This window comes from Symphalangus syndactylus, chromosome 20 (assembly GCF_028878055.3).
Source record: "Symphalangus syndactylus isolate Jambi chromosome 20, NHGRI_mSymSyn1-v2.1_pri, whole genome shotgun sequence".
Classification (NCBI taxonomy): domain Eukaryota; kingdom Metazoa; phylum Chordata; class Mammalia; order Primates; family Hylobatidae; genus Symphalangus; species Symphalangus syndactylus.
This window is the reverse complement of record NC_072442.2, coordinates 63,641,515-63,658,448: the sequence shown is the minus strand read 5'-3', so window position 1 is coordinate 63,658,448 and position 16,934 is coordinate 63,641,515. Positions and strand designations below refer to the sequence as shown.

The following is a 16,934-nucleotide window of genomic DNA, read 5'->3' as shown; positions in this document are numbered from 1 at the left end:
ACATCCAGAATTTACAAAGAATTCAAACAGATCAGCCAGAAAAAAACAAATAATCACATCAAAAAGTGAGCTAAGGATATGAATAGGCAATTCTCAAAAGAAGACATACAAATGGCCAACAAACATGAAACATCACTACCATTTGATCCAGCAATCCCACTACTGGACATCTACCCAGAGGAAAAGATGCCATTATATGAAAAAGACCCTTGCGCACAATATTTAATAGCAGCACACTTCACAATTGCAAAAATATGGAACCAGCCTAAATACCCATCAACCAACAAGTGGATAAAGAAAATGTGGTGTAGGCCAGGAGTGGCGGCTCATGCCTGTAATCCCAGCACTTTGGGAGGCCAAGGCAGGCGGATCACGAGGTCAGGAGTTGGAGACCAGCCTAGCCAACATGGTGAAACCTCGTCTCTACTAAAATTTTAAAAATTAGCCAGGCGTGGTGGTACACGCTTGTAATCCTAGCTACTCAGGAGGCTGAGGCAAGAGAATTGCTTGAACCCAGAAGGCAGAGGTTGCAGTGAGCTAAGATCGCGCCACTGCACGCCAGCCTGGGTGACAGAGCGAAACTCTGTCTCAGAGAGAGAGAGAGAGACAGAGAGAGAGAGAGAGAGAGAGAAAATGTGGTGTATGTATACCATAGAATACTACTCAGCCATAAAAAGGAACAAAATAATGGCATTCGCAGCAACCTGGATGGCGTTAGTGACCATTAATCTAAGTGAAGTAACTCAAGAATGAAAAACAAAACATCATATGTTCTCACAACTGAGAGTTAAGCTATGAGGACGCAAAGGCATAAAAATGATATAATGAACTCTGAGGACTCAGGGGGAAGGGTGGGAGATGGGTGGGGGATAAAAAACTACATACTGAGTACAATGTACACTGCTCAGGTGATGGGTGCACCAAAATCTCAGAAATTACCACTAAAGAAATTATCCATGTAACCAAACACCACCTGTTCCCCCAAAACTACTGAAATAAATATATATATATATATAGGCTGGGTGCAGTGGCTCACACCTGTAATCCCAGCACTTTGGGAGGCTGAGGCAGGCGGATCACTTGAAGTCACGCATTTGAGACCAGCCTGGCCAACATGTTAAAACCTCGTTTCTACTAAAAATACAAAAATTAGCCAGGCGTGGTGGCAGAGGCCCGTAATCCCAGCTACTCGGGAGGCTGAGGCAGGAGAATCACTTGAACCCAGGAGGCAGAGGTTGCAGTGAGCCAAGATCATGCCATTGCACTCTAGCCTGGGTGACAAAGAGAGATTCCATCTCAAAAAAAAGTTTCTATTTGAAGCTTATCCTCTCCACATCACGGAACTGTTTCCAATTATTCTCAGAACTACATGTCCAAGTTGAAAAGAACATGCCACATCCAATGGGGAATAAGGTGGGGGAGGAGGAGGAAGTAGGGCAGCAGCTGAATCCTCACCTGTAACACCTGCTGAATGCTCCGAAGCCAAGACACACAGTGCTGCTGGAATAGCTCTGTGGGGCTCTCCCCTACCAGCAGGGACAGCAGACACAGGCCCTCGAACCTTCAAAGAAAGAAGAGAGTCATGATAAGTGAGCAGCGGCTAGACTTCAGAGAAAGTGACTGACTGCTCTTTTATTCTCACTAGGCTATAGCAAGACTTCACCCCCAGATCCACTGTGGTTTCCAACTCCTGAAATACTTGGAATGAGGTGGAAGAAGCAAAGAAAGAAGGGAGCAGAGGTAATCCCAGGGGGGAATAGGACATCTGGGAGCTAGAAAAGGTAGGGTTCAAATCAAGTGAGCTCACAAAAGAAATGTAACTCTCCACACTCTTGGGAATAGAGAGAGGTCTTGAATCCTGGGGACGGTGACAATGAAAGGAAAGATGTACATATGCCCACTTCCTAAGGGAACATGCCCCTGGAGAAAAAAAAGGGCCAAAGACTTACCGAGTTTTGATGGAACTGAGACGTGCATTACTGAGACTCACCAATGCCCCAAGAGCTGAAAGGTTCTGGAGGAAAGAAAACAGGGAAGCAAGTCAGAAACGGGATGTTAAAAATGCAGAAGATTCTTCAAGCCCTTCTCTGTCCCAGCACCTATGAAGCCTTTCTGAAGTCGCACCTCCTCTGAGGCCAAAAGGCCATCCCACTAGAAGCCTTGAGCTTTTCCCCTTTTTTCCTGTGGGAAAGGCTGTTTCTCGGCCTTTCCTCGAGTTATATTTTGCCTGATCCTTCCCCCCATGCCCCACCCAAGTAGTGCCAAACAGAGGACACCCCAACTAATCCCACTACCAGACTTCAAAGATGGGTTTGCTTCACCTCTGTATGTCTGGACAGCACCTAATAGGAGACATCCATAAATGCTTGCTGAATGGACACTGAACTCATCCCTTATCCTTCCTTCACCCTCAAACAAATCCTCCTCCTCCTATTCCTGGCTTCCTTACAGCTGTAAAAATGCCAACGTAGACCGAGTCAACCAGAACCCTCCTTCCAGTTCTCCCCTTCTCTCACATTCTGGAAGCCCACGAAAGATGTTTCCTCATCAGCCCCCCCAGGTAACCTCTCCATGCCCCCAGTGGCCAGCCTCCTCTCACGGCACCCTCATCTCCCTAACGGCATGCATCACTCCTTCTTCCAACACACACACTATGCATGAGGTTAGGTGAAGGAATACAGAGCTGAATAAAATTAATAAGGTCTCTCCCTTTTGTGGAGGGAAATGTTTATTCATTTGTTCAATAAGTATTTACTTGACATGGCTGGGCACGGTGGCTCACACCTGTAATCCCAGCACTTTGGGATGCCAAGGCAGGTGGGTCACCTGAGGTCAGGAGTTCGAGACCAGCCTGGCCAACATGGTGAAACCCTGTCTCTACTAAAAATACAAAAATTAGCTAGTTACGGTGACACGCGCCTGTCATCCCAGCTACTCAGGAAGCTGAGGCAGGAGACTCGCTTGAACCCGGGAGGCAAAGGTTGCAGTGAGCTGAGATCACACCATTGCACTCCAGCCTGGGCAACAAGAGCAAAACTCCATCTCAAAAAAAATAAAGCCATTTAGCAGAGACCTAAAGGAAAGTGAGAATAAGATGTATTGATACTCTCATACATTTATCACAAATATAAAATGGCACAGCCACTTTGGAAAGCAATCTGGCAGCTCCTCAAAAAGTTATACATAGAGTGAACACATGACCCAGCTATTCCATCCTACGTATATACCCAAGAGAAATGAAAACCTACATCCCCACCATAACTTGTACATGGACGTTCACAGCAGCATCATTCATAATAACCAAAAAGGGAAAACAACCCAAACGTCCACCCATTGGTGAACAGATCAAATGTACTGCAGCAGCGCCCCCTTATCTGCAGGGGGTGCTTCCAAAACCCCAGGCAGGTGCCTGAAACCTCAGAAACTTCGGATACTACCAAACCCTACATAAACTATTTTTTTTTCCTATACATACAAGCCGATGAAAGATTTTATCAGTTAGGCACAGTAAGAGATTAACAACCACTAATAGCTCTCGGCTTTCGGCTCGGAGGAGGCCAAGGTGCAACTTTCTTCGGTCGTCCCGAATCCGGGTTCATCCGACACCAGCCGCCTCCACCATGCCGCCGAAGTTCGACCCCAATGAGATCAAAGTCGTATACCTGAGGTGCACCAAAGGTGAAGTCGGTGCCACTTCTGCCCTGGCCCCCAAGATCGGCCCCCTGGGTCTGTCTCCAAAAAAGGTTGGTGATGACACTGCCAAGGCAACGGGTGACTGGAAGGGCCTGAGGATTACAGTGAAACTGACCATTCAGAACAGACAGGCCCAGACTGAGGTGGTGCCTTCTGCCTCTGCCCTGATCATCAAAGCCCTCAAGGAACCACCAAGAGACAGAAAGAAACAGAAAAACATTAAACACAGTGGGAATATCACTTTTGATGAGATCGTCAACATTGCTCGACAGATGCGGCACCGATCCTTAGCCAGAGAACTCTCTGGAACCATTAAAGAGATCTTGGGGACTGCCCAGTCTGTGGGCTGTAATGTTGATGGCCGCCACCCTCATGACATCATAGATGGTATCAACAGTGGTGCTGTGGAATGCCCAGCCAGTTAAGCACAAAGGAAAATATTTAAATAAAGGATCATTTGACACACACACACACACACAAAAAAAACCACTAATAATACAGTACAGCAACTATAATAATATGCCAGCATCTCTACTCTTACGCTTTGGGCCATTATGAAGTAAAACAAAGGTGACGTGAACACGAGCACTGCAATACCGCCACAGTGGATCTGATCACCGAGATGGTTACTAAGTGACCCTTAGGCAGGGAGCGTGTGCAACATGGATACACTGGACAAAAGGATGATTTATGTCCGATTCACGTCCCAGGTAGGATGAAGCAGAACTGCTCGAGAGTCCATCACGCTGCTCAGAATGGCATGTAGTTTAAAACTTATGAATTACTTATTTCTGGAATTTTCCACCTAATATTTTCAGACCATGGTCGACCACAGGTAAGTAAAACCACAGAAAGGGAAAGCACAGGTAAGAGGGGATTACTGGATAAAAGGCCATAAATACGCATGAAGTTTTAGCCGGGCACAATGGCACCCGCCTGTAGTCCCAGCTACTTGGGAGGCTGAGGCATAAGAATCACTTGACTAATCCTAAGAGTTTGAATCCAGCCTAGGCAACACAGCAAGACCCAACACAGCAAAACAGAAAAGAGTAATAAAGTCTTGATACATGGATGAACCTTGAAAACTGACTGCTAAGTGAAAGAAGCCAAACCCAAAGGCTACATATTATACAATTCATTTCTATCAAATGGCCAGAATAGGCAAATCTCTAAAGAAAAAAAGTAGATTAGTGTTTGCCTAAAGCTGGAGGCAGCCAGGGAGGGCTTGGTGGGCAATGGGAATGACTGTAAGTGGGTACAGAATTCCTTTATGGAGTGATGAAAATGTTCCAAAACTGAACACGGCAATGACTGCACAACTCTGCAAATATACTAAATCCAGGGAATTGTATACTCTAAGTGAGTGAACTGTGGCCGGGCGCAGTGGCTCATGCCTATAATCCCAGTACTTTGGGAGGCCAAGGTGGGCAGACCACCTGAGGTCAGGGGTTTGAGACCAGCCTGGCCAACATGGTGAAACACCATCTCTACCAAAAATACAAAAAAAAAAAAAAAAAAATCAGCCAGGCGTGGTGGCAGGCGCCTGTAATCCCAGCTACTCCAAAGGCTGAGGCAGGAGAACTGCTTCAGAATGGGAGGCGGAGGTTGCAGTGAGCCAAGATCATGCCACTGCACTCCAGCCTGGTGACAGAATGAGACTCCAACTCAAAAAAAATAAAATAAAATAAAATAAAAATAAAATGGGCCAGGCGCGGTGGCTTATGCCTGTAATGCCAGCACTTTGGGGGGGCCGAGGCAGGTGGATCATGAGGTCAGCAGTTCAAGACCAGCCTGGCCAACATGGTGAAACCCCAGCTCTACTAAAAATACAAAAATTAGCCAGGTGTGGTGGTGGGCGCCTGTAATCCCAGCTACTTGGGAGGCTAAGGCAGGAGAATCGCTTGAACCTGGGAGAATCGCTTGAACCTGGGATGTAGAAATTGCAGTTTGCCAAGATTGCGCCACCGTACTCCAGCCTGGGGGACAATGCGAGACTCCATTTCGAAAAAAATAAAAGGCCAGGCACCGTGGCTTACGCCTGTAATCCCAACACTTTGGGCAGCCGAGGCGGGTGGATCACGAGGTCAGGAGTTTGAGACCAGCGTGGCCAACATGATGAAAACCCGTCTCTACTAAAAAATACAAAAATTAGCCGGACATGGTGGCGGGTGCCCGTAATCCCAACTACTAGGGAGGCTGAGGCAGGAGAATCACTTGAACCTGGGAGGCAGAGGTTGCAGTGAGCCGAGATCACACCACTGCACTCCAGCCTGGGCAACAAGGTAAGACTCCATCAGGAAAAATAAATAAATAAATAAATAAATAAATAAATAAATAAAATGGCTAAAATTGTAAGGTTTGTGAATTATATCTCAATAAAGCTGTTTTGGCCAGGCATGGTGGCCTGTAATCCCAAAATTCTGGGAAACCAAGGCAGGCGAATCACTTGAGGCCAGGAGTTCCAGACCAGCCTGGGCAACACAGAGAGACCCCATCTCTACAAAAAATTTTTAAAAATTAGCCAGGTACAATGGCATGCACCTGCAGTCCCAGCTACTCGGGAGGCTGAGGCAGAAGGATCGCTTGAATCCAGTTGTTCAAGGCTGTAGCGAGCTATGAACACACTACTACACTCCAGCCTGGGCGAAAGAGTGAGACCCTCTCTCTTAAAAAAAAAAAAAAAAAAAAAAAATCTGGCCGGGGGCAATGATTCACACCTGTAATCCCGGCACTTGGGGAGGCCAAGGTGAGTGGATCACTTGAGGTTAGGAGTTTGAGAACAGCCTGGCCAACGTGGTGAAACTAAAAATCTAAAAATCTACTAAAAATACAAAAATTAGCCAGACGTGGTGGTGTGGTTTCGCCATATTGGTCAGGCTGGTCTCCAACTCCTGACCTCAGGTGATCCGCCCGCCTTGGCCTCCGAAAGTGCTGGGATTACAGGAGTGAACCACCCTGAGCCGCCCAATGAAGCTGTTTTTATAAAAAGGCATACTGATAACCATAAAAAAAGAGTGTTCCAGGAAAAGAAAAAAAAACACAAAGGCTGGGCAAGGGGCTCATGACTGTAATCCCAACATTGGGAGGCCAAGGCAGGAGGACCACTTGAGCCCAGGAGGTCAAGATCAGCCTGTGCAACCGAGGGAGACCCCATCTCCACAAAGAATTTTTAAAAACTAGCCGGACATGGTGGAGGGCACCTGTGGTCACAGCTACTTGGGAGGCTAAGGTGGGAGGGTTGCTTGACCCCAGGAAGTCAAGACTGCAGTGAGCCATGATCGCCACCACTACACTACAGCCTGAACGGCAAAGCAAGATCCGGTCTCAAAAAAGAAAAATAAAAAGAGCAAAGACTGAGATGAGAGCACACTTCGTATTTCTGAAGAACAACAAGGAGGCAAATTGTTGATGGAGAAAAGTGAGCAAGGTGGAGAGGAGTAACCAGTGATGAAGGTTAAGGGAGTGGGGCCAGAATGTGCAGAGCCATATAGGTGATTACCGACTTTCACCCTGAATAAGATAAAAGCCACGAGGGGGAGAGAGAAACTGCGCAGAGGAGTGACAATATCTGACTTCTGGTTTTCTTTTTTTTTTTTTTTTTTTAAATCAACAGCATTTGTGTTGTCTTGTTGAAAAGGCAGAAGCAAACAGATGAGGTAGAAGGTTACTGTAATATTCCGGACAAATGATGATGCAGCCTGAAGAATGTGGTAACTGTGGAGATACGAAGCAGTCAAAGTCAGGAAGTACTGTGAAGGTGGAGCCAACGGGATGTGCCATCAAACTGGAAATGGGTGGAAAATAAAAAGAAGGGTCCAAGAGAACGCCAAGGTTTTTTGCTGAACAACTAGAAAGATGAAGCTGCCATTCACCGAGAAGGGAACTAATGCAGGAGGAGCAGGTTTTGGAGTGACAATCAGGAATTCAGTTTCAGATCTGTTCAATCTGTGATGTGTATTTAACATGAAAATGGAGATGCCAAATAGGCACCAGGTAGACAAGTGTGAAGAGAACTTCTGACTGGAGATGTAAACTCAGGAGTTGTTGCCCTTGAGACTGGATCAGGTCACCAAGGGAATAAGAGTAAAGAGAGAAGAGAAACAGTGCAAGGCCTGGGTTGTAGGCACTCAAACCTTCAGAGGTCACAGAGGTGAGGAGGGATCAAGTCTTTACTGGAAAGGAGTAATCAGTGTGGTAACAGGAGAATCGAGAGGAGAGGAGAGGGGCTGGGAGGGTGACTCACGCCTATAATCCCAGCACTTTAGGAGGCTAAAGTGGGAAGACTGCTTGAGTTCAAGAGTTCAAGACCAGCCTGAGCAACACAGGGAGACCTTGTTTCTACTAAAAATCAAACAAATTAGCTGGGTGTGGGGGCACACACCTGTGGTCCCAGCTACCCAGAAGGCTGAGGAGGGAGGACTGCCTCAGCCTGGAAGACCAAGGCTGCAGTGAGCTATGATCACACCACCGCACTCCAGCCTGGGCAACACAGCGAGACCCTGTCTCAATGAAACAAACAAACAAAAAAAAGGTGAGAGATATCCCAGAAGTCAAGTGAAGACAGTTTTTTAAATAGGAAGGTATAATTAACTGTATCAAATGGTACCAATAAGTCAAATATGATGACCCAAATTGACCTTTGAACTTAATGTCTTGATGGACACCAGTGATCTTCAAGAGTTACCATTTCACCCAGCAAAGGGTTGTTTCGGCAGCATTTAGTGTAAAGCCTGAATGTAATGAGTTCAATGGAACAACCATCATGGTAATAATTCATTCAGGGAAGAACCTTTAATACATGTTAAAATGAGTGGGTGAAAGGTTGACAAGACCTAAGACATTCACATTATCTCCCCCCAAGACACTTAATTACAAATGAAAAAAAAAACATACCTTTATAACAGTGAAGAAACCTGGCAGAGACCTGCTTAACCTAGAATACGTGTTCCTGATATGATGCACCAAGAATGACACATCATTTCTGCAGTTTTTTTTTTTTTTTTTGTAGAGATGGGGTCTTGCCATGTTGCCCAAGCTAGTCTTGAACTCCTGAGCTCAGTGATCCTCCCACTTCGGCCTCCCACTAAGCCTCTGAATCTCATGCTGAGATAACAGGCATGAGCCACTGCACCTGGACAACTTCTGCAGTATTCTTGCTGAAAACGCACAAATCTCCAGTTTAATTTCTCTGCTGTTTCCTCATGATTACATTCTAATCTGAGGGGCATCCTACAAAATAACTACCCTGTACTCTTTAAAAATATCAAGATCGTAAGACAAAGGCTGAAGAACTATTTCAGATTAAAGAAGACTAAAGAGACATTATAACTAAAAGCAGGCCGGGCGCACTGGCTCACGCCTGTAATTCCAGCACTTTGGGAGGCAGAGGCGGGAGGATCACGAGGTCAGGAGATCAAGACCATCCTGGCTAACACAGTGAAACCCCATCTCTACTAAAAATACAAAAAATTAGCCGGGCGTGGTGGCGGGCGCCTGTAATCCCAGCTACTCCAAAGGCTGAGGCAGGAGAATGGCGTGAACCCGGGAGGCGGAGCTTGCAGTGAGCCGAGATTGCACCACTGCACTCCAGCCTGGGCGACAGAGCGAGACTCTGTCTCAAAAGAAAAAAAAAAAAACTAAAAGCAAGCTGGGCACGGTGGCTCACGCCAGCACTTCGGGAGGACAAGGCGGGTGGATCATCTGAGGTCAGGAGTTCGAGGCCAGCCTGGCCAGTATGGCAAAACCCCATCTCTATTAAAAAAAAAAAAAAAAAAATTAGCCAGGCGTGGTAGCAGGCGCTTGTAATCCCAGCTACTTGGGAGGCTGAGGCAGGAGAATCACTTAAACCCAGTGGGCGGAGGTTCCAGTGAGCCAAGATCACGCCACTGCACTCCAGCCTAGGTGACAGAGTGAGACTCTGTCTCAAAAAAAAAAAAAAGCAAAACAACAACAACAAAAAACAACTAAATGCAACGTGTGATCCTGCATTAAATCCTGGACTAGAAATTTTGTTGTTGTTGTTGTTGTTATAATGGATGCCTTTAGGAGAACTGATGGCAAAACTTAAAAAAGATCTGTAGGTTAAATAATTTACTGTACCAATATTAATTATTTGATCGTGATGATAGAGTATGGTTATGTAAGAGAATGTCCTTGTTTTTAAGGAAAAACACACTAAAATATGTTAAAGTAAAAGGACATCATATCTGCAACTTACTCCTAAATGGATCCTGAAAAAATATCTGAAAGAATTCCTGTATCCTCTTCACCCAGAATTCTCCAATTTTCAAATGTGCATTTATGTTATTCTCAGAATGATAGTTTAGGAGATCTGTCATTATCAGAATAACATAAATATGCATTTAAAAACTGGAGAATCCGGCCAGGTGCGGTGGCTCAGGTCTGTAATCCCAGCACTTTGAGAGGCCAAGGCAGGTGGATCACTTGAGGTCAAGAGTTCAAGACCAGCCTGGCCAAAAGGCGAAATCCCGTCTCTACTAAAAATATAAAAATTAGCCAGGTGTATGGCGCTGGCCTGTAATCCCAGCTACTTGGGAGGATGAGGCAGGAGAATCATTTGAATCCGGCAGGCAGAAGTTGCAGTAAGCTGAGACTCCTTCTCAAAAAAAAAAAAAAAAAAAAAAAAAAAAAAAAGTCCGGGCGCAGTGGCTCACGCCTATAATCCCAGCACTTTGGGAGGCCAAAGTGGGCGGATCACAAGGTCAGGAGATCGTCCTGGCTAACACGGTGAAACCCCGTCTCCACCAAAAATACAAAAAAATAGCCGGGCGTAGTGGCGGGTGCCTGTAGTCCCAGCTACTTTGGGAGGCTGAGGCAGGAGAATGACGTGAACCCAGGAGACAGAGCTTGCAGTGAGCCAAAATCACGCCACTGCACTCCAGCCTGGGGGACAAAGTGAGACTTCGTCTCAAAAAAAAAAATTAAAAAAAAAAAAAAAGGCGGCCGGGCGCGGTGGCTCATGCCTGTAATCCCAGCACTTTGGGAGGCCGAGGCGGGCGGATCACGAGGTCAGGAGATCGAGACCATGGTGAAACCCCATCTCTACTAAAAATACAAAAAATTAGCCGGGCGTGGTGGCGGGCGCCTGTAGTCCCAGCTACTCGGAGAGGCTGAGGCAGGAGAATGGCGTGAACCCGGGAGGCGGAGCTTGCAGTGAGCCGAGATCGCGCCACTGCACTCCAGCCTGGGGGACAGAGAAAGACTCCGTCTCAAAAAAAAAAAAAAAAAAAAAAAAAAAAAAAAAAAAGGAGACTCTAGGAGAAGGGTATATATTGAAATTCTCTCAAATATTTTTCCAACTTTCCTGTAAATTTTCAGTTATTTCAAAGTAATGCTAAAAGAAGAATGAGAGAGAAAAAGTACAGTTAACACTTTTAAGGAGTTTTTGCCATAAAAGGAAGTGCACAAATGGCAAATAGGGCAGTAGCTAGAGGGTGATTTGTTTGTTTTTTGAGACAAAGTCTCCCTCTGTTGCCCAGGCCAGAGTTCACAGGCACAATCTGGGCTCACTGCAACGTCTGCCTCCCAGGCTCAAGCAATTCTCCTGCCTCAGCCTCCTGAGTAGCTGGGATTACAGGCTTGTGCCACCACGCCCAGCTAATTTTTGTATCTTTAGTAGAGATGAGGTTTCGCCATGTTGGTCAGGCTGGTCTCGAACTCCTGGCCTCAAATGATCTACTCATCTCAGCCTCCCAAAGTGCTGGGATTACAGATGTGAGTCACTTCACCCAGCCCTAGAGGGTGATTTTTTTTTTTTTTTTTTGAGACAGAGTTTCACTCTGTCACCCAGGCTAGAATGCAGAGACGTGATCTCGGCTCACTGCAACCTCTGCCCCCTGAGTTCAAGCAATTCTCCTGCCTCAGCCTCCTGAGTAGCTGGGATTACAGGATTACAGATGCCTGCCACCGCGCCCGGCTAATTTTTGTATTTTTAATACAGACAGAGTTTCACCATCTTGGCCAGGCTGGTCTTGAACTCCTGACCTTGTGATCCACCCGCCTTGGCCTCCCAAAGTGCTGGGATTACAGGCGTCAGCCACCACACCTGGCCGAGGGTGAAGTTTTGAGCTGTATGCTGATGAAAATGATCCAACAAAAAGAGAGGCCAGTGCAGTGGCTCATCCCTGTAATCCCAACATTTTGGGAGGCTGAGGCAGGAAGATTTTTTTATTTAAGTAGGAGTACACTCTAAAATATGACAGAAAGTGGCCGGATGTGGTGGCTCACACCTGTATTCTCAGCACTTTGGGAGGTCGAAGGGGGAGGATCACTTGAGGTCAGAAGTTCGAGACCAGCCTGACCAACATGGTCAAACTCCGTCTCTACTAAAAATACAAAATTAGCTGGGTATGGTGGCAGGCTCCTGTAATCTCAGTTACTCAGGAGGCTGAGGTGTACGTAGAAGACAGAACAAGACACTGTCTCTGCCCTTCAAAAGAATATACAAGATAAATGACATTTGGGATTTGCTTTAAAATGGTCCACCAAGCTGAACACGGTGGTTCACCTCTATAATCCCAGGATTTTGGGGGGCCAAGGTGGGAGGATCACTTGAGTCCAGGAGTTCAAGACCAGCCTGGACAACATAGAGAGCCCCCATGTCTACAAATAAATTTTTTTAATTAGCCAGGGGTGGTGGCACACCTGTAGTCCCAGCTCCTCGGGAGGCTGAGGTGGAAGGATTACTTGAGCCTGGGAGGTTGAGGCCAAGGCCGCAGTGAGCCATAATCTGGCCACTGCACTCCAGCCAAAGTTAGAGTAAGACCCTATCTCAAAAAAAAAAGAAGAAAAAGAAAAGAAAAAAGAAAGAAAAAGCAAAGTTCCACTTAAAAAAAAAAAAGCCAAGCTATGGGAGGAATGAAATAACATTGGCAAACGTTCACTGTTAAATTTGAGTGATGGGGCAGCATAGGGTGGGGTGGTGAAAATATTATTTATGTCTGAAATTTTACATAAGTTTTATTAATTACATACAAAAACAAATCAAAGACTTATTGAGTGTAGGGGAGAGAGGTTGTAAGTATACGTGAAATAAATAGACAGTAGGATAAAGAGCAGTCAATCATAGGCGGCCAAGAAATATATCCCAAAGGCAGTGACAAATAAGCAAAGAATTGAGAAGACTGGGAAGGAGGATGAGAGTTGGGGGGGTGGGGGCGCTGCACAGGGAGGGATTCCAAGAGGAGAACAGTAAGTACAAAGGCTCTGAGGAAAGAATACCCAGAGGCTGAAGGATTTTTAAAAGCTGCAAACAGGACCAGAATTTTACTTTAGAAAGCTCACTCCAGCTACTGTGTGGGGAACGGATTAAACAGAGCAAGACTGAAGGCAAGGAGACTCATTAGAAGATTGTTGCTATAATATACTCCAAGCTAGATATGGAGCACTGTGCTAGGATCATTCCATTTTGGAACTACTGAGCTTGCAGTACCTGCGGAAAAGCCATGTTGGTAGGTGGATGATCAAACAGTGGATCCCCCTTGCTCGCAAGCTCCAGGTCTATTGCTGACTTTCATTTCTCATCTTAACTAGACTAGAAATTCTCTGAGGGAAAGGACCATGTCTTATTTATCTACCTAGAGACGAGGAACAGTACCTAAATATAACAGATACTCAATAAATGTTTGATTTGTTATAACAGATACTCAATAAATGTTTGAGTATTGTTATACTCAAACAATAAATGTTTGAGATTGTTATACTCAAACAATAAATGTTTGAGATTGTTATAACTATCTATTGTTATAACAGATACTCAATAAATGTTTGTTGAATGAAACCTTTGGGGAAGGAAAGGAAACCCTCCACATAATCCCATGTACTGAGGATCCAAATCAAAGGACACAAGTAGAAAAAAAATTCAAGGCAGGATGTATCTAAAAATGTAGCACAGGAAATATTAAAGGGTGGCCCTAGTTTCCCACATCACTTTTAGCTTCTTTACTCAAAATTCTACTAGACTTCAGACATTTAAGAAAAATAAGCAAGACGTTAAGTTCATGTAGTTGACTTTGAGGGAGGAGAGGAAGTCCTGAAAGAGATGAAAGAAATCACACATTTATAGGCAGGATAGGTAATATTTCACAAATACTTATAAAAAAAATTTCTGGGGGGCTAGGCATGGTGGCCCGTGCCTGTAATCCCAACACTTTGGGAAGCCAAGGCAAGTGAATCGCCTGAGCTTCGGAGTTTGAAACCAGCCTGGGCAACATGGCAAAACCTCCTCTCTACCAAAAATACAAATTAGCTGGGCATGGTGGCACATGCCTGTGGTCCCAGCCACTCTGGAGGCTGAGGTGGGAGGATCCCTTGAGGCTGGGAAATGGAGGTTGCAGTGAGCCAAGATCATGCCACTGCACTCCAACCTGGGTGACAGAGTAAGACCTTGTCTCAAAAATAATAATAATAATTCTGGGACTATTGTGAGATAAAGAAAACAGAAAAAAAACCCACTGTAATATAACTGACTGATGAAAACCACATAAATTAGAAGAGGGGAATTTAGAGAGAAGAGAAAATACATAATCAGCTCCACCCTCTCATACTGGGCTGAGATAGCAGAGATATAGTTTTGTCACCCTCAATTATGCAGAGTAATGTTAAAGACAAACAGATAGGGTTATATGTGATAAATCTGAGGCTAAAGTTATTGAAACACCCAGCAGATTGTGACAACCATCTTCCTGGAAGGTAGCATAGAGCTGGGAAGGTCCCAGGAATGAAGGGTGGACACAGAAGATCTCGTGTATATGGGTCTTGAAGGATGGGTAGAATTTGCAGGAGGTTTGGTGGGAGAGAAGGGAGGATAGGAGATTGTTAAAGGAGCAGCTATTACGGGCTAGAAATATGCCTTCTTAGAATCAGTGCCTTCACCTGGACAAGATGGTGGGGGTTCAAGCTAGAATGGGGGCAATGAGAAAGATGGAAAAGAGTGGACAGAGCTGAAAACTACTCAAAGGATAAAATCAACAGGACTTGATAGATTGCTTATGGAGGTGTATGAAGAAGAGTTTAGAATTACTTGAGTGTCTAGCTTGCAGAACTGAATGGTTATTAGATTCCATTCTTATAGAAGTCCAAAGGCTCCTAACCCGGCCTAAAAAGCTCTGCATGACCCGACCACTGCCTACCCATCTCACCAGTCTCATATGTACCCACTCTCTTCCCCTCCACACCTGAGCCCCAGGAACGATGCCCTTCTTTCCAGTTCCTTCCTACCACAGGGCCTTCCCACATGAGCTCTCCTCTGACTGACACAGCCCCTCCCATCTTTTTTCCCTACCCAACCCCTATTCATCCTTAGGGTCTCAGCTTAAACTCCTGTTTCTTTGGAAAATCTCTGCCAGTCTTCAGATAAGGTTAGAGACCCCTGATACTCAATTCTCATCTTGTTTCACAGCATTTTGTGTATCGCCACCACGTCTGTAACCGGGGCGCCTAGTACAGTATCTGACCCTCAATAAGAGCTCGGTAAATGTTTATCGTTGAATGCATCATTAAGTCAGTCGAAACAATCCCCGAAACAGATATTGGCAGAGGAAAAAGAGGCTTTTCGATTATACAACTAGTGAGTGACCGGGCCTGAAACCTAATCGATTCCTGTGTGCCGACCAATAGCCTAACAACAGAAAAATAAGGCCCATTTTTCCCCTGGAGAAACTCATGGCCGATAAAGGAGAAATACGTGCATCCCGTCCGGACTGATACCTGAATCCCCTTTCTGCCCGCAGCTCTCCTTCCCTCAACCTCCCTATCGCACTTGCACTGCACCGTAATTCCGGCGCACAGGTGCCGCGCCAACCTCCCCACAGGGCCGCGGGCACGCGGGCCACGGACTCACCTGGGCCCCGCCCACCGACCCATGCAGCCGCAATAGGCACATGAGCCCGGGCAAATGTGGGGCGGAGCGGTTTGGGGGATGCACCGGAGCAACGGCAGACCCCGTTCGAGGTTGCAGCAAACCAGAAACACTCTCCAGCAGCAGCAGGCGGAGCCGCGGGCCCGAGCTTACTGCCGAGAGACCCCCGGTCCCGCCAGGAACCCCAGCCGCGGAGCCCGCAGACGGCCCACTCAGAACGGCTGCCGCCATCTTCCCCCGGGCTCCAGTGGTGGCGTGGCGCGATGACGCAAACACACCGCGACGGCCGCCTACTGGGGAGGGGGCGTGGGGAGGGGGCTGCGGTCCTGCGCACTGGGTGAAGGCAGGCTGGACTCTCGGGCTCAGGCTGAAAAGGAGCATGCGCGGGGAGAGCAGCCTGGGCGCCAAGGCAACGGGGTTCTCGGTTCTCGGAGTGATGGCGGGTGAGGCTGCCTGTGAGCGTGTCCGAGGCGGTCCTGTGATGTTTAAAGTACACGTGGTCCGGACAAAAGGCGCCAAAGTCCGAACGATTTCCATTTAGCGGACGGAGTCTCGGACATCTTCGCTGTAGGAATCAATAACTTTTTTTTTTTTTGAGACGGAGTCTCGCTCTGTGGCCCAGGCTGGAGTGCAGTGGCGCGATCTCGGCTCACCGCAACCTCCACCTCCCGGGTTCAAGCGATTTCCCTACCTCAGCCTCCCGAGTAGCTGGGATTACAGTCGCGCGCCACCACGCCTGGCTAATTTTTTTGTATTTTTGTAGAGATGGAGTTTCACCATGTTGGCCAGGCTGTTCTTGAACTCCTGAACTCAGGTGTACCGCCCGCCTCGGCCTCCCAAAGTGCTGGGATTACAGGCATGAGCCACCGCGCCCGGCCCAGGAATCAATAACTCGTGTGTGTGTGTGTGTGTGTGTTTCTTGCATTTGAAGTACTCTTCGATGACATCCTTGGCCTGAGACTCTTCGCCATAGCCCTTAACTATTACACAACTGCAACCAACCACTTTACGGGGTTTCCCCTCTCTGTCAATTTTATAGAGCCCTACCCATTCTCCTAGTTTCTTGTTGTCATCAACCTTAATTAGGTTGATTTGGTGTTCAGCACAAAGGGCCTCCATCAACTTGACATACATAGTAGGCTCATCACAGTTGGATGCAAGCACACAAAGATGGGCTTGGCGTTTGTCTAAGGCTTTGGCAGCTTCGCGAATTCCACGTGCTAGGCCATGGTGGATGAGGGCGGTCTTCAGCACCTCTTGTAAAGCAGTACTAACGTCCATTACACCTCCAGCAGCAATGCCTTCCTCAGCCATGGCGGTGGGTTACGGGTGAAGCTGAATCTTGAACGTACCCAAGTCTCCA

At 46.6% G+C, this 16,934-nt stretch overlaps 3 protein-coding genes across 4 annotated transcripts in view; 1 reads left to right on the top strand and 2 right to left on the bottom strand.

The window, feature by feature from the left end:
- Positions 1–16,048, bottom strand: part of PELP1 (proline, glutamate and leucine rich protein 1) — a 34,747-nt gene extending 18,699 nt beyond the window's left edge. Inside the window, exons 1-3 of one of the 2 annotated variants that reach the window (XM_055257887.2) lie at positions 15,554–16,048; positions 1,950–2,014; positions 1,456–1,561 (exon numbers count right to left, since the gene is read on the bottom strand). In XM_055257887.2, coding sequence (XP_055113862.2) covers positions 1,456–1,561; positions 1,950–2,014; positions 15,554–15,952 — 570 coding nt within the window. In that variant the 5' untranslated portion in view covers positions 15,953–16,048. Of the gene's footprint in view, positions 1–1,455; positions 1,562–1,949; positions 2,015–3,662; positions 3,798–15,553 lie in introns of those variants that run through there. The other variant, XM_055257888.2, reaches the window with a different exon arrangement.
- Positions 3,535–4,149, top strand: LOC129470287 (large ribosomal subunit protein uL11-like). Its single transcript, XM_055257956.2, has one exon. It carries the CDS (start codon positions 3,621–3,623, stop codon positions 4,116–4,118), a length of 498 nt encoding a protein of 165 aa, XP_055113931.2. The 5' UTR covers positions 3,535–3,620; the 3' UTR covers positions 4,119–4,149.
- A 429-nt stretch (positions 16,049–16,477) lies between the features above and the next one.
- Positions 16,478–16,934, bottom strand: LOC129469683 (small ribosomal subunit protein eS12-like; the record flags this gene model as incomplete). Its single annotated transcript, XM_055256461.2, has 1 exon — positions 16,478–16,934. A coding segment is annotated over exon 1 (408 nt), but the record flags the coding sequence as incomplete, so codon positions are not given.

What these genes read in the sequence shown, in the direction of transcription:
- LOC129470287 (XM_055257956.2), top strand. Translation starts at nt 3,621, where the DNA reads ATGCCGCCGAAGTTCGACCCCAATGAGATCAAAGTCGTATACCTGAGG.